Source organism: Mesoplodon densirostris, chromosome 4, assembly GCF_025265405.1.
Source record: "Mesoplodon densirostris isolate mMesDen1 chromosome 4, mMesDen1 primary haplotype, whole genome shotgun sequence".
NCBI classification, from domain to species: Eukaryota; Metazoa; Chordata; class Mammalia; order Artiodactyla; family Ziphiidae; genus Mesoplodon; species Mesoplodon densirostris.
Window position 1 is genome coordinate 30,032,226 of NC_082664.1, and position 23,908 is coordinate 30,056,133.

General features: G+C 40.0%; 1 protein-coding gene across 4 annotated transcripts in view; it reads right to left on the reverse strand.

The window, feature by feature from the left end:
* Nucleotides 1-788: 788 nt before the first annotated feature.
* ZNF410 (zinc finger protein 410) overlaps nucleotides 789-23,908 on the reverse strand; it is a 40,502-nt gene continuing 17,382 nt past the window's right edge. Inside the window, exons 4-12 of one of the 4 annotated variants that reach the window (XM_060095850.1) lie at nucleotides 22,387-22,605; nucleotides 20,959-21,150; nucleotides 17,561-17,711; nucleotides 16,959-17,086; nucleotides 11,643-11,732; nucleotides 9,109-9,234; nucleotides 8,210-8,350; nucleotides 6,710-6,837; nucleotides 789-1,584 (exon numbers count right to left, since the gene is read on the reverse strand). In XM_060095850.1, coding sequence (XP_059951833.1) covers nucleotides 1,546-1,584; nucleotides 6,710-6,837; nucleotides 8,210-8,350; nucleotides 9,109-9,234; nucleotides 11,643-11,732; nucleotides 16,959-17,086; nucleotides 17,561-17,711; nucleotides 20,959-21,150; nucleotides 22,387-22,605 — 1,214 coding nt within the window. In that variant the 3' untranslated portion in view covers nucleotides 789-1,545. Of the gene's footprint in view, nucleotides 1,585-6,709; nucleotides 6,838-7,717; nucleotides 7,923-8,209; nucleotides 8,351-9,108; nucleotides 9,235-11,642; nucleotides 11,733-16,904; nucleotides 17,087-17,560; nucleotides 17,712-20,958; nucleotides 21,151-22,386; nucleotides 22,606-23,908 lie in introns of those variants that run through there. The other 3 variants (XM_060095849.1, XR_009531702.1, XM_060095851.1) reach the window with 3 other exon arrangements.

The window sequence follows — 23,908 nt, forward strand, 5'->3', positions numbered from 1 at the left end:
TACTAGATGCCAATAGCACCGCTCTCCTCAGTTATGACAACCAAAAATGTCTCCAGATATTATGAAAAGTCCCCTGGGTGGCAAAATGTCCTTGGTTGAAAACCACTGTTCTAGTATAAAAGTAAGGCTACTGGAAGCCAAAACTGGCATTTTAAGAATACAAATAATTGATATGAACTCAGTCTATCTAGCACAGAATAATTATGCATGTCATTAACAAATTAAGAACTATAATTACTTTATTTAAAACAGCAGTTAATTCTTTGCTGTTATCTGCTTAGAATGTGTCACTGTGTGCATGTGTGTACTATGTTAGCATGAGGTTCATTTTAATAAATTTGAAACTTCTGACAGCCATGATTTTCTAGTAGGTGATCTCTGGATACTTTTCTTCTCACCAATAATAATGAAATATTCTCTCTCAGTAACTCTAAAGACAGGATGATGGCAGCAAGAGTGCCTACTCTGACAGAAGAACCTTTCTCAAGTTTTTTAAAGTATCTTTCTGGAAATATTCAAAAATATGTTATTATTGCCATTTTTCCAGACTCAAACATGGTCCTTTTTTTGGTGATGACAAGAATGATACTCTGATAACTACCACGTGGGTTTGCTAGTTGGAGATGAAGATGCTCATGTCATCTTCCCCAAGACTTCTGAGCTCAGTTTTACCTGCATGGACTCCTGAGGGTAAATCAGTGCCCCATCTTAAAGGGAAAGACTGAATTATTTTCTTAATCTCCTCTCAAAAGGAAACAAATTTTGTTTAAAACAAGGAGCCAAAGAACTGACTGGCTGTTTTGTTTATTTAAAGGAAAAACAATTGAAGCTCTGAATCAGGTGATTTTTAACTTAAAAAAAAAAACAGAAAACAAAAACAAACAACCTCTTAACATGCTACTGTATGTTCCATAAACAAAGAAAGCAAAGTGGCCAAGTAGAGGTGTATAGGACAAGATAGTACCTCAGCCTGGGCCAAGCAGGGATTCAAGTAATTTACTTTTTGGAGACCAGTGGCAGAGAGTCTCTTACTCAGGTTGCTAAAGGGAGAATGTCACAACAGAACTGACATCACTCCCTTCTCGAAAGCAACAAGGCATCTTGAAAGCTTAACTTCTTGGTGAAGTTTTATGGTTGGTGGCAGGATTTAGTTCACCCATGTGAAAAGACAGCTCAGTATGGGATGAAAACTCTTCAAAGGAAAACCTCCCCTCAACAGTCTTACTGAGAAACTTCAGCCAACAAATAATCAAATTCACTTTTGGGAGAAGTCTATCCCAAAATTGTGCAGTGGGAAGAGAGGTAGGTACAGTTACCCAGCCCACATTCACTGCTTTCTTTCTTGTCTGAATCAGATGGTAGTTGAAGAGAAGCTCTCCTACAGTCATCTTCTAGGCCAGGAAAGATGAACAGAGGCAAAAGTGGGGTCGTGTCCTTCACAGATTCATTTTGGTTCTGGCAAACTATGAGCCATAAGCATCCTGTTCCCACTACATGCACTCTGGGATCAGGTAGAGCTGATCTTCCAGGAGTCGGCACCCAGGCTCATGTCCGTCCTTCAGTTAAATCTCCTTGGTTCAGTAACTGTAAGAGATTAAAAACAAATCTGTAATAGTTACCAGTGAATAACAGGAAAAATAATTCATACTAAGTGAAAGGTTTACAATTGGGGGTGGGGAATGATTGCAGGGGTGAGTCAGGGACAGCTAGTTCCAAATCAGAAGATATGCACAGACTGATAGATCTCATTTATATATTGGCCTTGGGACAGCACTTTGACCATCTGATGATGCTGGCATTCCTACTATAGCAGTAAAATATCCTGATAATAATAATTATAATATCCTATAAGCCAAACTATTATTTGTGTAATCACATACTCACTAGTCAGTGATGGAGGAATCTATAACCACAGGGAAATCAGAACTGGTGGAACCAAAAATCTTACATCAGTCAGTTAGCCAAAGTACAGGCTGAAGGCTCAAGAAGAAGTAAAAGGAATGGAGTTCTAGGTGAGAGCTACAACTCACTCATGAAAAATCCAGGGATTTCCTGGGCTTAAAATACCTTTCCTGTGATGAGGGAAGACAAGCCTGAGAGTCTCCAATAGGGTGGCAGCTACCGTGGACATTCGACTCTACATTCAAGGTTCCTGTTGAAAGGTGTTTTTGTATAATAATTGATGAAATTGGGTTCCATTTTATTATGGAAAGAAAATGAGATGGGAATAATACAGTGAAAACAGAATAAACATTGTTTGTTAAAATCTAATCAGATAGAAATTCTAGAGCTGGAGATATATTTATTTGGTGATCTTAATTTAGATGAAGGTAATTTACATAGTAGAATTCAATGGTATGGAATTTAAAGAAAAATTTTAAACTTAGAGAAAGAAACCACAGATTTCATTTGATACTGTGTGGTAGAGATTAGGAATGGTATATTTTTAATCTAGACCAAGATCCAGATGTTTACACTGAAACTTAGCAATGGCACTTTATGAGAAATGTTAAAGAATTTGTAATTTCTGTTTTCCTCCTTGTTTTATTTGGGAAATATTCTAAGATATAGTCAAAGTTAACTGGCAATCACTTATACTGGTTCTTGAATTCAAGAATGTGAAGTCAGTGTGGCTATGGAACCCCATCTGGGATGACCTTTAGTCCACAGAAGGTCAAAAGCCCTGGGGTCTCAGCTGGGTCTGCACAATGAGTCCTCTGTCTGATTCTCAGAAGACCTGGCCACACTGAGGAAAAATCAGAATTGTCCAATTTGAACCATCTGAGTAAGAGTTAACTTGTAGTTTTTCATATATTTTCCATGATAATTTCTGATACTTGATAAGTTATTTTTATTTTTAGAGCATATTTACAGGAGTCCAATTAGAAGTGCATCAGCAGATTCTTACAGGTCTGATCTACAATGCATGGTGATCTTTAAAAAACAATTTGGAATGGGCATGTGTTGTTTTAAGGGTTGCTATTGCCTTCTCCTTCTCTGGCATCTGAGAATAATCCCTAAGGAGTCAATATTCCTCACTCACTGCAGGAACAGTCAGTTAGTACCTAGACCCCGAATGAGGAAGAGGATGAAGCCTGGAGCCTTTAGGGGCTTATAGCTTGAAAAAAAATGAAGGTATTGGAGGATGTGATAAGCCCACCTTCAGAAGGAAAAGGAGGGGATGAGCAATGAAAATGCCTTGATGGGAGGAAGGTAATAATGGTATAGTAAAGGAAAGACAAAAGAAGTGAGGCTCAGACGGAAGCTGTATTTGTAAATACAGAAGGATCCACGAGGAGAAAGTGACAGTGAAGGATTTTCAACTACACCTAAGGGCACCACCTTCCTCTTGCGGTGTTAATATTTTTCTATTAAGCGTCTGAGGCTTCCATTCTGAAACTGGGTACACAGGACTTAAAGTCCCTTTGTGTTCTCCTGGAGGGAAGGCCAAGTTTTCCTTTGTTTTTTTTTGTTTGTTTGTTTGTTTTTTTGCGGTACGCAGGCCTCTCACTGCTGTGGCCTCTCCCATTGCGGAGCACAGGCTCCGGACTCGCAGGCTCAGCGGCCATGGCTCACAGGCCCAGCCGCTCCGTGGTATGTGGGATCCTCCCGGACCGGGGCACGAACCCGTGTCCCCTGCATCGGCAGGCAGACTCTCAATCACTGCGCCACCAGGGAAGCCCTCCTTTGGTTTTTTTTTTAGGTAGTCTGTGTTATTGTGTCTGCCTGAGGCTGTGAGTGAGCATCTCCCAGACAAGGACACTCGGAAGCCAGCTACAGGTTCAAGAGAACAAATGTGCTATTACTGGACTTTCTGCATACACAAATCTGACCATGTCATACCCCATTTAAAACCATGCAGTGGCTCCCCAGTGCTTCCAGGATAAAATCATGTCCTATAAGGCCCTTAAAGAGAAGAACCAGCTTGTCTTTCCTGCTCTCATTTTTCCATCCCACACCAATCTCCATTCCATGTCCATCACACTCAACCCTTTGTGGTTCCATAATCGAGCGTGCTCCCTCTTCTTTGTACACATTGCTACCTTGACGCCTGTTAAATTTCTTCAAATCCCTCCCACTTCTCCATCAAGATGATTGCTATTCATCCCTCAGGTCTCAACTTAAACTCTAAAACTTATTCCCTGACTTCCCCCAAGACTAACATTACTACCCTGTATAAAAATTGCCAGTTCATTGACCTGTTGCCCTTCCCATTCTAAACTCTCTGTACAGCACAACTCCAAGGGCACCATTTACATAGCTATGGAGTTATAAAAGGCAGAGGTCCTAACTCTGACTCTAAGCTCTTTGAGACAGAGATTATATTTTGTTTACTACTGTATAACTAGTACCCAGCAGAGTGCCTTGTACACATCAGGTACATAATATCTGTTGAATGAATTATCTTTATTCATCTGGCATTTATTTGGGGTAATCTGGAGTGCTTCAATTAAAAAAGGTATTTAGCAGTATGGGAGAGAAAGACTCCAAAGTTTCAAATATAAAAAAAGAAAACGTTGGGGGCTTCCCTGGTGGCGCAGTGGTTGAGAGTTCACCTGCTGATGCAGGGGACACGGGTTCGTGCCCCGGTCCGGGAAGATCCCAAATGCCGCGGAACGGCTGGGCCCGTGAGCCATGGCCTCTGAGCCTGTGTGTCCGGAGCCTGTGCTCCGCAACGGGAGAGGCCACAGCAGTGAGAGGCCCGCGTACCACAAAAAAAAAAAAAAAAAAAAAGAAAACGTTGAGTGTTGTGGATTGGTATATCAGGACAATAATTTGTACTAGGTACAAAAAGAAGGGGATGACTTTCCTGAACTATTTCAGAGCAACCCAATAGTTAATGAAAGTATTTCTTTTATAGAAGAATCACAGTTAATACAAGAGAATAAGGTATCACTGTTTTGCAAGCCCTAATGAAAAAACAGATCTAGGCCATGATCAGTAATGGTTGCCAAAACTTTTACATAACCCACTGGTCAATCTTGAGATCAGTAAGAGGAGAACAACCAAATATCATGTGTCTCCTGATGAGATGTAGTAGGAAGCAAGAGTACCACCTATAAAATATTCTTGCCAAGAGGAAAAAACAAACAGTAATCTAATCAAGCCTCTAAACGTAATTACCAGTTTCCAGGAAGTCTGTGGATAGAGAAATATATCAAACAACAAAAGGAGTCAATCAACCAAAATCAGAATGTGGGAAATGCTATAAGACAAACAACCCAATTCCTTAAATAGATAGCCATACTGAAAAAAAGAGGGGGAGGACTATTAGAGATAAAGAGAATTATTAACCAAATGCAATGTATAGGCTTTGTTTGAATTCTAATTCAAACCAACCAACCATAAAAAGATTCTTTCTGAGAAAAAATTCAGAAGGCTAAGAATCAGAGGACATCAATAAATTATTGTTAGTTTTGTTGGGTATGATAAAGATATAGTTATGAAAAAATATCTGTTAGAGAAATATTTACAGATGAAATGTCTATGATTTGATTTAAAATACTGCAGTACAAATAAAACATCAACAGCAAACAGTAGGAAGGAAGTGATAAGAACAGTAGACAGTTAATTGTTGAAGATGGGTGACAAGTACATGGATTGACTACACTATTCTCGTTCTCAGTATTTATACTCTTTGAAAACTTCCACAATAAAACATTTTAAATAGATAAATGAAGATGGGAACAAATAAAGGAAGATTCCACAGGTGAGACATGTTCCAAAGCAGTTACCAGGAGAAGGTGACTTAGGAAAGAACCAATGATACCAAATAGCAAAAACTTTCAATATAACATAAGCAAGACTGAGACAATGGGTCGCAATGATGAATACAAGGAAAAGTCCTGGAAGAAACATTAACATGCATGCCCAGAGCCTTCTGATCCTGGATATCCTCAGAAATATTACAGAAAAATTGAGACCATTCAATATAGGAGGCAGAGTCATCTGAATGCTGTAACAGCGGACTGTGGTCTACAGGCTGTAATGAAAGGAAAAGTGAAAGATACTATAACACCAAAGCCAGAATATACAGGCTTTGGCAAAAGCTTATGCATATGAAACGAGCTCATGAGGAAGTCATCTACCTCCACGACACAAGGCCAATACAATATCCTAAGATTCTAGAAGCCCAACTGGTTTTCATTCTGTTTTCCGGGTCAGAGCCAAAAAAAGAGTAAGGGGTGCTTAGAATCAATCTAAAAGCCCTCTTAGATTTAGATGATGGTTCTCACTCAACAAGCAAGTGGACACATTCCCATATGCCCAGTTGGTTCAGCCTGGTATCTCCGAGACAACTGGCCCTAGCAAAATGAATGATAATTATTTCTAATGATTTTGTCACTATCTTTTTTGCTCAAGGACTACTTTGTCCCAGGATGTTATTTTCTTTATAAAATAAAAGCAGCATCTTCATCACAAGTGAGGCAAGAACAGGAGGGGCCGATCTCATTAATTAGGGCATGTGTATCAAGGAAACTAGAGATCAGAGTCCCAGTTGTGAATGACCAATCTCCCAATTCAGCAGACCCTAATACTCAGGTTCCTTTCAAACCTGGACTCATGCTTAGCTTAAGGTAAGATATTCTAATCTAAGTCTCCAGGAAAGGGAAACTGGAGAATTTTTTCAGATCCTCTGAAATAGATTCCCAATCATTCTCCACATTAATCTCCACAAAAACAAAGTAAGGGCAAGAGACAGTTTTACCTCCTGTGGATTTACGGCAGTTAAGACAGACACCTCATACGACTGCCTCCCTGACTGCATGGTCACCAAATGATGCGTCACATCAGGCACTGAAGACAGAGGACGTGGGGATCCTTCAGCAAGCACCTCTGAAACAGCAGAAAAATGTTTCAATGCAAAGTGAATCCACAGATCTACCTACCTACCTTCATTATCAAGTCTCTCATTAAGAACACTTAAAACTGTTCCCTGAAAAACTGAATCCCACATTCCTGTGTTTCTTCCAAATTAATTCCTGCCTGATAATCACTATCAGTGAATTTGGCAAGTATTACAAAAGGGGGATGGGAAGAAAAGGCAAGAAATCTTGATATAACAGCTGACCATTTTTCAGTATGCCAATTTAGAGTAATATGGCTTTAGCACTATTAACTGGATTAAAATTGCTTATGAATCAGGGAACCAGAGCCAACCCTTAAAGCAGTCACCAGTGATGGAAATAGTGCAATACGTGCTAGTCAAGAGCTTAAACCTGGCTCCAAAGTTCCTTCTCACTGTCTCTTCCTCCCTTGAGACTTTCCTCCTTAGTATCATTTATGAAACAGAAGAGGCTTATTGTGGAAGCACACTCTGGGCCTTGTAGGCTCCATACATAAGTTACACAAACATGGTCTTTATACCCAAAACTGACTGACTGGGATATGAGTAACGAAAACAAAGGATCTCAGACTTATTAATATGTTCATCAGCAGAATCACCATGAAGATCTTCTGGAAACTGCTTACACATAAACCACTTAGCTCTCCAATAAATTAAGAGTATCTTCTAGGGGCTTTCTAGCTTATATTGCTCTTCCAGGATACCACATAACTTAACGTTTGCTTATACACTATCTTCTACTCACTCAATGTTGTTTCCCATATGTAAGTTTTGACTTCTCAACTAGATTTTAAGGTCCCTGTCTTCTACTTTTCTTTCCCATGGTGCCAGGTACACAGTAGGCACTGAATAAATGCATGCTGACCTCACCTGTTAAGTTTTTCAGAGAAGAGGGCCTGGCCTGTGTAACTTGGGTGAAATTTCTATACCAGAGAGGAGCAACTGTTTCCTAGAAAGCCCTTTCTTTTCTCCAGAAGATATGGCTTTTGAAGGTATGGAGAAATTGCTTTAATTCTCCTCTGTAAAACCTGGTTATGTTCTGCTTAAATATTTTAAAAGTTAAGTTCTTCCATAACTGCAATAGGAAAGATAGAAATAGTTGGGCTAGGATGCTAGGATTATGGATAATTTTCTTCTTAAAACTTTTTCTCTTTATTCTTTTGTAACATTATCTTTTCAGTGAAAAAACTTTTAAAAATATTCACTTATCCACTCCAGAGACAACACAAATGCTACTCAATCATACCATTTCTACTCACAAGAAATGAAATTAATTAAAAGCTCAATTTTGGAGACAACCCCATTCCTTAGTCCCTAGTTGCAGCCCATTTTCCCCAAATAAAGGAGAGTTGAAAGTCTTACCATCATCAACTCCTAGGATAGAATTGGTATTTGGTAGGTTCAAGGACTCTCCACCAAGGCTGGGCTGAGAATTCATAGACACCAGGTTTTTACTGGTTACTGAAGCCTCTTCAAGCAAACTACTGCCCATTAGTGGCTCAGCTGCACAGAGAATAGGATGTGAGAGACATACAGCAGTCAAGGCTGTGCCTGGTCCCCATTTTCCTTCACGAGAAGCTGGCTTTTTTTTCCAGAACTAAAAGTTAACCTGTATCTTGGATGCCACCTCCTCTATTTCACTTACTTTTGGGAAGCAAAAATAAACCTAGAAGGGAGGAGTTTGAGCCTCAGGGATAAATACCCTTGCTTGTGATCAGCATCTGGATAACAAACATATAAAATGGGATGGGTGCATCCTTAGAAAGGAGTATTTAGAATAAAATAATTGATTAAGGAAAGACATGGAAAGGAATAATAATAAAAACGTATTATCAAATTTAAGCTAGGGTAAAAAGGGAGTCATGACTGATAAGTAAAAAATGCTTAAACTCTTGCCATACAGAAATCTTCATCACAGTGACACTCAAATGATGGTTCATGGATCAGCACTAGTTACCATCAAACTCACTAGAGGAACTTTCAAAACTATAGACTCCGGGATTTTACTACCAAGTAATCTCATTTATAAGGTTGTTTTGTTTTGCTGGGGGGGAGGGGTGGACAAGCAATACACAATATATGTTTTAAAAGCTTGCAAACGATTTTACTGTACAGCTACATTTGGAAACCACTAGTCCATCAAATGAGACCTATCTCTCTACCCAAAATAGAATCAGAAAACTTCCACATCAGACAGGCCAGTTATTTGGCTTTTTTAACCCCCAAAATATAGCCCCCCCACTATACCCTCTTCTCCTTACCAGTTTGTTCCTGCTCTTGACTCCCAGCTGCTCCCATCTGCAAGTGATGCTTTCTCATGTGCACATTCCTGCTCCCACTCTGAGAGAAGGTCTTCCCACAGACTTGACACTGATGTGGCTTCTCTCCTGAAACACAGACCTGGTTAAGACAGGGGAGCCAAAAAGACAGGGTACATTTCTGACAGCAAGAGAATGGACTCAAGCCCTAGATGGAGAAGCCCAGAGGATGTTAACCTAAACATTAAGAGGCTACTCCCTTCTCCCATTCCGCACCTTCCCCCAGCCTCTCAACCTTCAGTACACAGGGGAAGGCTGGAAAGTACACCAGGAGGGCTTAGCACACTCACTGCTCCCAGCCTCCAGTACTCTCCAGAACCACTGTACTGCTGCTTCCACAAAACAACTTCTCTGGTATAAGATCATGGTAGACACAGAATATTTACTTCCCTTTTCAGATAGAGTGTTCCATGGACCTCAAGGACATGCACTAGCCTCAAGGATTCCAACCCTGGATTCATAATATACCTTTATCCCGTCTCCTGCCACAACTCCCAGTCTTCAACGTTCACACTGGTGGTTCTTCTACACAATGATCTGAACTATCCCTTAGGTCCTCAAGTCTGAAACCCTCAACTTCTATCCCACCTACCCAGACAACCACACTTAGAGCGGGGTCAAAAACTTATGCCAAAGAACAAAAACAAAAAAACCCCTTATGCCTACAGAGGACTAGTAGATAGCAAAACTAAGTGAAATGACCAGAAAATTTCCAGAAGAGGCAGAATATATAGAGACAGAAAGCTGGTCAATGACTGCCTGGATCTGGGGGTGGGAGTAGGAACTGACAGCAAAGGGGCACAAAGGAACTCTTGGTGTGATGCAAGTGTTCTAAAACTGGATTGTGGTGGTGATTGTACAATCCTATATATATTCTAAAAATCACTGATGTGTATACTTACAATGGGTGAACTTTAAGGTTATGTGCATTAATAGGTCCAAAAGCTTTTAAAAAATAACTATAATGGATTGAAATACAGTGAATATGTAGAAACACATGAATTCAAGATAATACTAATGAGAGAGAAAAAAAGCAGTGAAAATGACACTACTAGAAGTAACCAGAGTACCAATTTCTTATTCTGAAAACTCACAGTTAAAAGAATTACACATTTATCCTGCCTTTTGCGTACAAATTACCAAATAGCCCTAGTTGATAGAGACCCATTATACAGAAGAATTCTGGCTAACAAGTGTGAATGAATAATAGAATTAGAAAAATAACATTTTACAACCCTGCTGAAATAACGAATTCAGGCATCATTCAGAGATGAAACCATAAGGCTGCTAGGGAACATTACAATGTGGGGATCAGGGTGTTACCACCTGAACCAACTGATCAATTTTGACAACTAAGCTCTGTATACCTCCTGATGTGATGCAAAATGAAACACAACCACCTATAACATAACCTTGCCAAAATCTTTGAACCTTTGAAGCTTTTAGGAAATATAGGGGAACAAGTTAAGTGACAGAAAAGGAGGCAAACCAACAAATCCAGAACGTGGGATGAGCTACAGAAAAGTACAGATAGATCTAGATTCAAGAAGACTTACTAGCCAAGTGCAACGAGTGGACCTTGTTGGATCCTGATTTAAACAAAGCCACTTTAAAAGACATTTTTGAGACAATTGGAAAAAAATTAAACATGGAGTGAATCTCAGATAAAACCAAGGAGTTATTGTTAATTTTGACAGGTATGATAACAGCATTATTGTTATGTAAAAAAGTATTTTTCTCTACTTTTATGTATGTTTGACAAAATCTTACATAATAAAATAAAGAACAGTAAAATGAAAACACTCCACAAGCCAAGCAAAACACATCTGGAAGTCCACATCTAACCCATAGGCTATCAGTTTGCTATCTCTGCTTAGAATCTGTCATCGTATTAAAAAACTGCTCTACCCCTAGGATCTCAGCTCTGAAATTCACATCCCTGACTGATTACACCTCTCCAACTCCCTTGCTCCCACTGAACTGTTTTGCTGTCTTCATGATAAATAACTTCTAGTTCCTTCTCCCCACTCCACCCATTCTGGCTTCCCTTTGCTTCCCATGGCTAGCCATTTGAACAATTACCAGATTCCATTTTAGAATCTCTCTCCACTTCGAGTTCACTTCTGCCTTGGCAAGTCTCTGCTCTGAATAACTCCATGGACCATATCTGATGTAACTTATAAAGTACCCAGTGTAGTGCCAAATAAATGTGTTGATTCCCTCAGAAAAAGGTCTCAATTAGAAAGCAGTTCAATGGCTCAGCTGAAAATAATAATAATTAGATATTTTCTCCTTGATTATATGACCCTTTGAATGCAAGCATCAAGGGCCTTGATTTCTGATTCTGTCAGGATAGGGAGGAAACTTCATGGTGAACAGTTGTTTCTCTTTAGATTGCTTTATACCACTACCCTAACCTTTTATCCTTTTGGCTCTCCATCTTCCCTGAAATCTATGAATGGCACAGGTTCTAGTACCTGAGTGAACCACCAAATGTTTTCGAAGACTAGAATACTCAGCAAAGGAACGGCCACATCCTTGGGCTTCACAAAGGAAAGGCTTCTCTCCTAGAGACAGAAAATAAGATAAAGACTCAGTCTCCTGATGAACTATTAGTCTCTTTTCCCATCAATCTTTTCCTATTTCCAACAACTTACTCTGATTTCCTGAATTCACACTATATAATTTCAACCGGACTATCCAGCAGGTGTCACCTCTCAGTGATCTCCCAGTACACAGCCCTGCAGACAGCCCTGCCCTTTTCTTTAGAGTAGCTGCCTCTGAGCATAATACTTCCTTCTCCCTCCTCATGGGCTGAGCCCCAGCTGCACTGAGCTACCTTCTTTGGTGATCCCACCCCTTCTGAGGATATCAGGAAAACAGTGTATACGCTCTCAGGATTTTTACATCAATTCTCTTTAAGATTGAGTTTCTAGATCCATTTAAGAGTACAGATTTTTAAAGGTTATAAAATAGGTATTATATAATCCCATCTTATAAAAGCAAACAAATAAAAACAGCTGTTTAGTGAGAGGTACACAGAAAAATCTCACAATGTGTTAACAGTAGTTATATTCTGATAGTGGTATTATGATTTATTTTCTTCTTGTGCTTTTCCATAATTTTCATTTTCTACAGTATTACTTTGTTATTTTAAAAATCAAAGATGCATGGTGAAAACTGAATGAGGTCTGTAGACTGACAGTACTGCTGACTTTCTGGTTTTGATACTGTACTATGGCTACATAAGATGTCACTTCTGAGTGGAAGCTGGGTGAAGCACATACAGAACTCTTTGTACTCTTTTTGTGACTTCTCATGAGTCTATAATTGTTTCAAAATAAAAAGTGAAAAAAATCAGAGATGCAGTCCGTATCTCCCAAGGGTCACAACCTAGTGAGAGGTAAACATATTCATAAATGACTTTAATTCTGGTATAAAAAATGCTATATGCAATTATAAAGGGGAGGAATTCTTACTGTGGTAACTTTTTTTTTTGATAACTTCTCTTTTTAAAGAAGCTGAATTTAAGCTGCTCTTTATTTCTTTTTTTTTTTTTTTTTTTTTCCTGTATGCGGGCCTCTCACTGTTGTGGCCTCTCCCGTTGCAGAGCACAGGCTCCGGACGCGCAGGCTCAGCGGCCATGGCTCACGGGCCCAGCCGCTCTGCGGCATGTGGGATCTTCCCGGACCGGGGGACGAACCCGCGTCCCCTGCATCGGCAGGCAGACTCTCTACCACTGCGCCACCAGGGAAGCCCTAAGCTGCTCTTTAAAGATGACAAGGATGAAAGGAAATTTCAGGCATAAGGACTAGTATGAGCACAGCCTTGAAACTGAGAGCGCCCAAGGCAAGTTCAGAAAACGACAAGCGTGAAATAAGTATATATACTGGTCTTTGCCCCAGTTTCCTGACACACAGCTTCAAAACCCTTGTACACAGGGGTGCTGGGAGAATTTTTTGTTCTAACATTTAATCTTGGATCCTAGCTCCTGATGCAGACCTCCTGAAACCCTTGTAATTTTTTAAGTGATATGAGCACTAGGATAATCTGTTGTTCTAATATTTGGTCTTTGACAGTGATTCCTGACACAGAGTTCCTAACCCCTTAGAATTTACTGGGTGACAGCAGTGTCTCTTCTAATGAGGTGACTCTTGGTGGGCTCCTGGGTGGGGGCGAGTCACCAGAAAGACCAAGCCATGATTAGAAGCTTGAGATTTTCAGCCCTACCCCCATTTTCCAGAGAGGAGAGAGGGCCTGGAAATGGATTAATCATCAATCATGCCTGTGTGATGAAACCTCCATAAAAATTCCAAAAGTACAGGGTTCAGAGAGCCTCTGGGCTGGTGAACATGTCTATGTGCCAACAGAGTGTGGCACACCCCAACTCCACAGGGACAGAAGCTCCCGTGCTTGGGACTATTCCAGACTTCACCCTGTGTATCTTTGTCTGGCTGCTCATCTGTATCCTTTATCATATCCTTTATTACATAATAAACTGTGTTTATTATTATTATAAAAGTGTTTCCCTGAGTTCTGTGAGCTGTTCTAGCAAATAATTGAATCGGGGCGGGGGGGTCATAGGAACTCCAATTGGTAGCCAAGTCAGACAGAGGTTGTGAGTAACCTGGGGACTTGCTACTTGCAATAGACATCTGAAGTAGGTGGCAGTCTTGTGGGGCTGAGCCTTTAACCTGTGGGATCTGACGCTGTTTCCAGATAGTGTCAGAATTCAGTTAAATTACAGACACCCACCTGGTGTCACAGAGACTTGCTTGGTGTGGGAAAACACATTTGGTGTCAGAACTGTTATGAGTGTGACAGTGTGAGAGAGTAAAGGAGAAAAACAGAAACTCAGCAAGTAAGGCTGGCATGGTGAAAATACAGGAGCTGGGGCTTGAAGGAGGGAGGAGCACAGCTCTAGATTATACTGTTCTTTCAGACTGTACCACACAGTTTAATGTTTGTGATTTTCCAGTGGTCTGTAACTTTTTAGAAAGCATATCTGTATACTCACACTAACCCCAGAATGCCAGGCACTCCAAAAGTCGCCGAATGAATGAACAATATATTCATACATATGATAGAATAAATATCAGGAAAACAGAAAATTGCAGTTAATAAATAAGGTTAAATGTTTAACAAGATGAACTCAAGGACCTCAGAAAAAGATTTCAAAAAAGATTCATCAGAATCTAGTGGCAGGAATCTCATCAAGCTGCCTTAAGTTAGATGGCCTTCCTATTTGGAAACTGAGAGGATGGTGATTTTGCTGCGATAAAGAAGAGGAGGAGGTTCAAGAGGCAATGCTGCATAATGGTTGAGCATGAGCCAGTTAGCCCTGAGTTCAAATCTTGGCACCACCACTTACCAGTATGGGGAAGATATTTAAAACCTATGAGAATCAGTTTTTTATCTATAAATTAACATAATACAACCTCAAAAGATTATTTTGAGAATTAGATGAAATGATACAAGTTAAATATATTTAAGCATAGTGCCTGGCACACAGTAAATCCTCATAGTAAGCCACTAAAATTGGCAGCTTTAATTACTACCATTACTACTAATAAAGATCTGAGGTCAATTTTGACATTTGAGATAAAATGAGTTGTTAGCACTTGAAAATAAAATCCTTGCAAGAGTTTTGGAGTCAGATCAGAATTCAAATGCCAGTTCTACCATTTCCTAGCTGCATAATGTTGGGCAAGTTACTTAACCTTCTAACCTTCTGTTTCTCCATCAATAAACTCAGTTATCTAAAGCATAAAGGTACCTTGAAGATTATATGAGATAATGTATATGTTCTTGGTACGTATTAAATTGCCTTAATAAATGCTAACTTTTTATTATTTTTTTTTTAATTTATTTATTTTGGGCTGCGTTGGGTCTTTGTTGCTGCACGCGGGCTTTCTCTAGTTGTGGCAAGCGGGGGCTACTCTTAGTTGCGGTGTGTGGGCTTCTCACTGCGGTGGCTTCTCTTGTTCTGGAGCACGGGCTGTAGGTGTGTGGGCTTCAGTAGTTGTGGCTCACGGGCTCTAGAGCGCAGGCTCAATAGTTGTGGTGCATGGGATTAGCTGCTCCGCAGCATGTGGGATCCTCCCGGACCAGGGCTCGAACCCGTGTCCTCTGCATTGGCAGGTGGATTCTCAACCACTGCACCACCAGGGAAGTCCTAACTTTTATTATTATATTAATTATTGAGATTCAGATCTGTGAGACATCCAGGAAGAAATGATTAAATTGAAGCCTGAGACTGCAATGAGACAGCACGTTGAGTAAAATGGGAGAAACCCAGAATTCTGAAATTGGTCAACAATTAGATTAACAAGGCAGAGCTCGAAAGAGAATGAAGAGAGAAAATCAGGTCACACTCTGAATAAAGGAAAGCATTTTAAAATATGTTCACTTTTATCAAATGCTACAAAGGTGACAAGTAGCACAAGGATGAAGAGATTACTGAAGTTAATAAGGCACAGTGAATTCTACTACTTTCCTTAACTATTCAGCTAGATGTTTTTCCTGTTCTTTTATTCAAACTGCTTTCTTCGAGCAAGAATACTCTTTCAAGAAAGAGCTGAGGGGCTTCCCTGGTGGCACAGTGGTTGAGAATCCGCCTGCCAAGGCAGGGGACACAGGTTTGAGCCCTGGTCTGGGAAGATCCCACATGCTGAGGAGCAACTGGGCCCACGAGCCACAACTACTGAAGCCCATGCACCTAGAGCCCATGCTCTGCAACAAGAGAAGCCACCGCAATGAGAAGCCCGCGCACCGCAAGTAAGAGTAGCCCCCGCTCGCCACAACTAAAGAAAGCCCACGTGCAGCAACAAAGACCCAACACAGCCAAAAATTAATTAAATAAATAAATAGAAAGAAAGAAAGAAACAAAGAAAGAGCTGAGAAGAGAGCTATTCTGCCCTAAAATATATCCAGTGGTAATGTCAATCTAGAGGGAATCATAGGGACATGTGCAGGACAAAGGTGGCTTCAGCTTGGGTTTCACTTTTTAAATGCCATTTATTTGTACCTGCTATCATTTTAGCATGCAAGAATAAACAAGGAAGAGAAAGAGAAAGTGGGAAGAATAGTTACACATCCTATGGTAGTAGTCTGGGTTCAGTGATTAAGCTCTGGCAAGAGACTTAGCACAGCTGGGCCAAGTGGCTTGGAAAGTCGCCCTTAAGCTTTTAGATTAAGAAATCAGGATATCTTTCTTTTGCTCCGTTGATATTAACATGCTGTTTGACTCAGGACAAGTCACTTCTCCATTCTGTTTCTCAGGTTGTGAGGCTCTAACAAGAAAGTAAACTCAAAGTCAGGGATTAATCTCAGCTTTTGTATTTCCCCTCACCTTACCCCACATTTAGTGCCTAGAACAGAATCTGTGTGGTTTGTGTAACTCAATAAATGTTAATGACCAAAACTACCACTGTGTTAAGTTCGAAGATATTTGAAAAGGCTCATTTCTGTCCATATATGATTATATCATTGTTATCACTGACGGTCTTATATCCCTTCCTACTTAAGGCTACCAGAGACAGAAATCAAACTGTCCATTCTCACACAGACGTGACAATAAATGTGACTGAAAGAACTGAAAAGTGCCAGGAGGCATTTGAAAAAAAGAAATTTCATCCTCAGAGTTCTAGCAACAACCCCAACCTTCGTCTCCTAAGGACAGCCAGCAGGCCCTGAGCCAAGCAGTAGACGGCCTGCGGGAATGCTGGGGTGGCACACACCTGTGTGGATGCGCAGGTGGTTCTTCAGGTTTCCAGCTGTAGTGAACTGCTTACCACAGTTAGACTCGGGGCACATAAAGGGCTTCTCCCCATTGTGGGTCCTCATGTGCACCTTCAGCCTCTGCAGTACATAGAAGCTTTTCCCACAACCTGCTGCAGGGCAGATAAAGGAGCGGTCGTTTCTGTTGAAAAAAAAAAAAAAATCACATACGCAACAATGCCTGAAAGTGCTCTTTGCTAGAGAGGACAAGTCAAAGCTCCTACTGACTCTCAAGGCAGACAGTAAATCCCAAATCTAGATGTATCAGAATCACCTGAAGTTTGTTAAAACTACAGATGCCCCACTTCTTTAAATACTGATTTCACAGGTTTAGAGTGGGGCTTAAGCTTATATATAATTTTTAAGTTCTCCAAGTCATTATGTTTTATGATGAGATTTGAGAACTCTTGTTCTAAGATATTTAGGTGCCAAATGTTTGAACAAGGTAAATGAGACAATGCAGATGTTTCTATTAAAGAACAAAAGACATCTTAACCACAAGTGAGCTGGAGCCCCTGCTTTCCTTTAATCTGTCAAGTGGGGGGGACTTCTGTCAAGTTCCTTCAGAAGCATCAACTTTCTTAAGCTCCAAGTATGGAATCTCAGGTTTGCTCACCGATGAGTTTTGAGGTGGTACTTAAAGTGAGCTGGCCACACAAATGTCCGGTCACAGCCTTCAACTGTACACTTGAGCTTCTTCTCCATTTGAGGAAGGGGCCCAGAATCTTTCGGTTGCCCATCACCAGAACCAAGGTGCACATTTTCTCCTGTAACAGAGTCACATATTTATAATCTAGGGAAGGATTCCACTCAGATACTTTGGTCCAAACAATAAAGCCACTCCTAGTGATCACTAATCACATAACGATCTTCATCTTCCCCAGCTCGCTTTGCATTCATTTAACAGAAGTGAGAGGGCTCTATATCCCCATCCCCTTACTTAATCCACAGAACTACAAAAAGCCACAAGACTAGGCCTCTTTGGCAAATGTAAGAAATATCCAAAATGGTTTCATATCAAAAAGCAGAGTTCAACCTATTTTGCATTACAGATTGGTAAGGAAGCAGGTATGTCAACACCAGGAGTGGGGTCCTACAGAAGATGACTTAAAGCTCTAGGTAATAAAAAAAATAATTTCTTTTGTAGATGGCCATTCATAGATTTCTATCTTCTGAAGTCAATTTGGCTGTTTCTATCATTCTAGAGAATAAGAATCACCTTCTAATATCCTGTACCACCCCTCCTTAGTTATAAAATATCTAAGAATGCAAAACCTCAGCTCATTTTCAAATTCCTTACCACATTTTTAAAAGTTAGAGATAATACCTGCTCAAGTTTTTTGTTCAATAGAATAAAAGGAGGAGAGGAGAGGAGCATATGGTGCAGTGACTTTCTTAAATTTAAACAAAATCAGTTAACTGAATCTTTAAATAAATTCCGGATTAGCAAGTGGTGCACCCTTTCTTTCGTTTTCTTCAATTCATAGTTGGACATCAATAGAGAAAAACATTCACAACCACTTAATTCTGTTATAAACATATGGAGTTTATCTTTCCACTACATATACCTTAGGAATAAGATTCATATTTCCAAATTTCCCTCTCAAGAGCCAAGAGTAGGATAATATGTTATACCTATCACACTCCCGGGAACCTGACAGTTGATCAAAGGCAGTTTCTGTCCCATCTATTAACCTTACTTTCTTCCTGCCCTACATTCTCCTTGCTGTACTTCACCAAATGCTCATCATAAAACTAACTGCTCCAAGGTCAGAGCGGAACCTAAGATGCCTTTTGCTAGTTAATATTAATTAACTTGTTCTTTTTAAATATTGTCCCACATAGTTTTTTTGTTTGTTTAACTGAAACATGGGTAAATTTTAAACAGCACAGAAGTGCATATACTGTAAGGAAAATTTCCCACTAACTCAAGAGCTCCAGCTAATTAATTTCTAATGAAAGGTCTGTAGAAACCCATGCTAATCCAGAGATTGAAACCAGTGACAAGACTTCCCTGGTGGTGCAGTGGTTAAGAATACACCTGCCAATGTGGGGGACACGGGTTCGAGCCCTGGTCTGGGAAGATCCCACATGCCACAGAACAACTAAGCCTGTGTGCCACAACTACTGAGCCTGCACTCTAGGACCCGCATGCCGCAACTACTGAGCCCATGTGCTGCAACTACTGAAGCCCGTGCACCTAGAGCCCATGCTCTGCAACAAGAGAAGCCACTGCAGTAAGAAGCCCGTGCACCGCAACGAAGAGTAGCCCCCGCTCGCCGCAACTAGAGAAAGCCTGCGCGCAGCAACCAAGACCCAATGCAGCCAAAAAATAAATTAAATTAAAAAAAAAAACAACAAAGTATAAACTGGTGGCAGTTGGGGCTTCATGCATTCAATTTTGTAGATATCAATACAATGAGAACATTGATATAATCATATAACAGAGGAAAAAATCCTTCAGAAAAGAGTGAGCTGTCTTGTATTTTGAGTCATTATAAAATTTCTCAAAGTGCTCCCTAAATTACTTTGTTTTTGAAAATAAAGCACTGTTTGCAGAAGACAGATTAGCTTAAAATGATCTCAGCCAATGACAGTTTTGGATATTTAGAGGTCATCTGATGAAATGGTTCCCCCTCCCTCACCCCCCAAGAAAAGAGAGAGCAAGAGAGACAAAGAAACTCAACACCTTATATGGTATATGTTGAATAACACTGTAAACATGTTAAAGATCCTACAGTTATGTGGGCAAGGTCTTTGCATTTGGGATATAATTTCCAGTGAAAGCAGTACTGTATAGAGCAGGTCAGTAAACTTTTCCTGTAAAGGGCCAAACAGCAGATATTTTTGGCTTTGAGGGCTATATGGTCTCTGTCACTACTACTCAACTTTGCCACAGTATCAGCCATAGACAATTAGTAATTAAAGGGCATGCCTGTGTTCCAATGTAACTTTATTTACAAAACAGGTGGTTATTTGGCCCTTTGCTGACTCCTGATATACAGCATCACACACAAAATTAAAATATCTCTGTATTTCAACTTAGATGGAAGTGACAGTATGTTTGTGGTAATGACAGTATGTACCTTATCTCAATAATTTTTTGTATTACCTTAATTGTCACAGGTTAATGAGAAAATACAGAGACAGACCTAAAACAAAAAATATTATGGCATGCTACACAAGCAAAGGTTTTGCAGTGGTTTAGGAGTGGTGTGAATAGAGCGATAGTCCCCAAGCTTTAACATGCATCATAACCACAATGAGGGCTTACTAAAAACTTCCAAGTTTCTGATTCAGTAAGATGAGACCTGATAATTTGCATTTCTAAATTACTGGTGATGCTGATGATCCAGGGACCACACTTTGAAAATTACTGGATAGAAAAAAAGTGGCACAGAGTAAATAGTACAGGCATGCTGAACTCAAAAGAAACCACACTATACCCTATTTGGATATTTAGGTCTTCTGGTGAATTGGTTCCACCCTCCCTGCCCTGCCCTGCCCTGCCCACCCCCAACCCCCCAAAAAGCAGCACTATGGTAGCTGCTAATTGCTAAATCACCATGAGCAGCAATTTAGTTTCAGCAAAACATTATCATCTGCCACACTGACTTAAAATTAATTTTATTTTTATTAGTTTTGTAGTTTTATTTCTATTAATTGATAAGCTGTTTTAATTTCATAATGGTGTAAAAGCTCTAAGTATAAGGACCATCACAATAAAAACAATTCAAGATAACACCAAGATGTGCGAAAAATTTTTTTCCCTTAAAAGGGGTTCAGTATATTATTTAAAGCTGACAATTGAGAATGCTAGTTTAGTTGATTCTGCACACGAATCTGGCATGGCTGAGTTATTTTTTAGAAAATAAGAAAAACAATTTACACATTTCTAGCCTTCTGCTCTTACCAATAAAGTAATTTGGATTATATGCAACTCAAAATATAGCCATTGTATTACCAAAATCTCTGCAAAGAATACTGGAAAGGAAAACACCACAGGGGTCTCACCATTGCTGCTGGTTTTCGCATTCTTTGCCAGTTGTGCACGAGTAGCAGCAATCAAACTGTCATGGGCCAACTCCTGAACCCGGAGGAACCATGGAATGCTACTGTCTGTGCTCTCACTGGAGAGGAAATCATTCCCTGAATCCTCTGCCTCATCTTGTACAAATACTAAGTGTTCGGCTGAAGAGCCCAGACCTGGAAGAAACAAGAGGATATATGAAAGTCAGCCATCAGGTAATCCTTTGACTGGCCCTGGCTCAGAAACTGTGTCCTGATCAGCTATTCCAGACTTTCACCTCTCACCTCAAGCTTCTGTTCTCATACAAGATTAGGTTATCATCTTTCCACTCCCAGCTGACAGACTGGTCTTTATCTTACCTACTCCTGTTTCAGAGGCAAAACGGTCTTTCCTAGCAACCAGGCTAACCCTCACCTCTAGGATCCCAATCCTATCTTTTAGTTTTCTCCTCTCCCAACTTCAACCCATTCCTCCTTGGTGGCCACCTTACAGCTTCCCTTTCAGCCTTTCAATCTGTCCAAGCTCAAGTCTCTCCCATCTTTTCTTTTTTAAGAATAGAAAATCCCAAGTATGTCTCTAAATATCACCTTCTCACCTGTTCCTTCCAAGTCATGTTTCTTGAAGTTTCTTAACTTCTAACTTGTGTATCTACTTTCTCACCTGCTGTCCATTCCCTATCTCTTTAACCCTAAGCTCCACCTCTACTACCTCAATAACAATTGCTCTTGCTAAGTTTGCTGGACATGCACTTCCCAGTCCTCATCTCACTGGCCCAGTATGTGGTATTTGGCATGATTCTGTACCTTTTCTTCTTTACGTTTCCTTCCTTGGCTACCCCCACATCATTCTCATTTTGTTTTCTTGAGATCCCTCTCTAGAAGCTGCTCCCCATTCTTCTGTTACCCTCTTAAAATTTTTTTTCAGGGTCCCAGATTTGCCTTCTTTTCTGTTTATGCTCCAGACTACTTCTGAATCAAAGAATCCATGCTCATTGTTTCATACACTTCCTGAATGCTGATAAGCACTAAAACTACTTATTTCACAACAGACCTCTCTAGAACTCTGGATTCCTGCTTCTAACTCTCTAAAGGACACCTCCTCCTAAATGTCCCTGTGAAATCTCAATATCAACAGGCACAAATTGGAACTAATCATTCTCCCGCAGCCCTGTTCTTCCTGTGTGCACTATCTTGGTGAATGACACCACTTAATTTCCCAAACAAAAAATTTTTGAGTCGTCTTAGAGTCTGCCTTCTGCCTGTACATACCCAACTGATCACCAAATGACACCAATTCTCAAAAATAATAAAATAATAGTTTCTTTCCACTTTAAGTATGACTAAGTTAACTATCCCCTGCTCCCAGTTTTTTTTCTTAAGCATGAGCAGAAGTCAGAAAAGGGTAAAGAATACCTGCTCTTGTTAGGTTAAGAAGAATAAAAGAAGTGCTATCACTTGGCTGTAGATCTTGCAACAAGCTAGGAGACTCTGGAGTGGACAAAAACTCTGGAGACTTCTGTACGGTCTGAGCCCTCGTCTCTTCTCCGTCTGGACCCACATTCACCTGAAGGCTTCTCAACACAGCCGAGGAAGGAACCTCCTTGGAGGAGTTAGTATGATTTGGAGTATCATCTAGTAAAGGGAAAATACCACAGCTTTATGTAGCACCTATCTCCAAGGAGTTCACCATTTTGATATACGGTACCTAACACCCTTGTAACATCCCTTAGTGGTACCTAACACCCTTGTAATATCCCTTAGTATTTAACATCCTTACAGGAGCGGACAGCATTTTTATTTTATAAATACAAAATCTGCCTCAGAAAAGAAGAGAGAGTGAAAGGCAGCTAAAGGGTGTCAACCAAAATGTGAGGGGCAGACTCCTCTGATGGTCGGTGGTAACTAATACGAACCATCCACATTTGGACATTATAGACCTTTGTCCTTTTGAGGGCCCAAATCAGTATATTTCCCTTGAAAAATATAGTTACACAATGAATATGAACTCAAGAACAGGATCTAAATTTTAAACTATTTTTCTTGGGAAAAGATACCTCTCTTGAATTTTTATAACATGTATGTGACAGTTCCGGTGAGTCATTAGGGCAAAAATCACAGCCTGGGATATAATGGAAATTGTATAGAGTCATGAGTATGTTTCATTATGGTTCTGGGTTTACACCAGATGTAAAGAAATAATTCGGAAGACTTACTTCTAGAACTTTATTCTAAGGGAGGGGATGAATTTCCAAAGGTTTTAGTTGCAATATAATGAAGAACTGCCAACAGTGCTAAAGCATCCGATGTTTTCAGGGGTTTCATTCATCTTTATAGAAGGCAGGTTACATTATTTTCTTCTTTCAAGGAGATAACAGGTAAGATTATAGAAATAAAGTGGAAGCCTAGGGACAGCACTGCCATTCCAAAGCCTGATGAAGTTGTACAACAAAGTGAATGAATTTAATGCCACACAACTGGTTAAATGGTAAATTTAACTGGTTAAAACAGTAAATTTTATATACACTTTACCACAAAAAAACTGTTCTTAAAGTTCATAGCAGAACTGTTTGTCAAAATACAACACTGGCAAATAACTACATATTCATCAGCTGTGGCATGGAAAAAGAAGTTGTGGTACACTCATATAACAGAATATTATACAGCAATGAAACCAAACAAACCAGAGCTACACACAAGGATGAATCTCACAAACGTAAAAGGTACATGATACATTCATATGATTCCACTCATTTAAAGTCCAAAATCAGCTAAAATTAGACTTGGGTGATTAAACTTGGAAAACAAAGAACGGATTTTCAAAAAATTGAGGGCAGTGGTGACCTATGGAAGAACAGAGGTTGCTTTTATCATGGAGGAACCCATGGAGGGCCTGGAAGCTGGCAACATTCTACTTCTTGATTGGGCGGTGCTATCT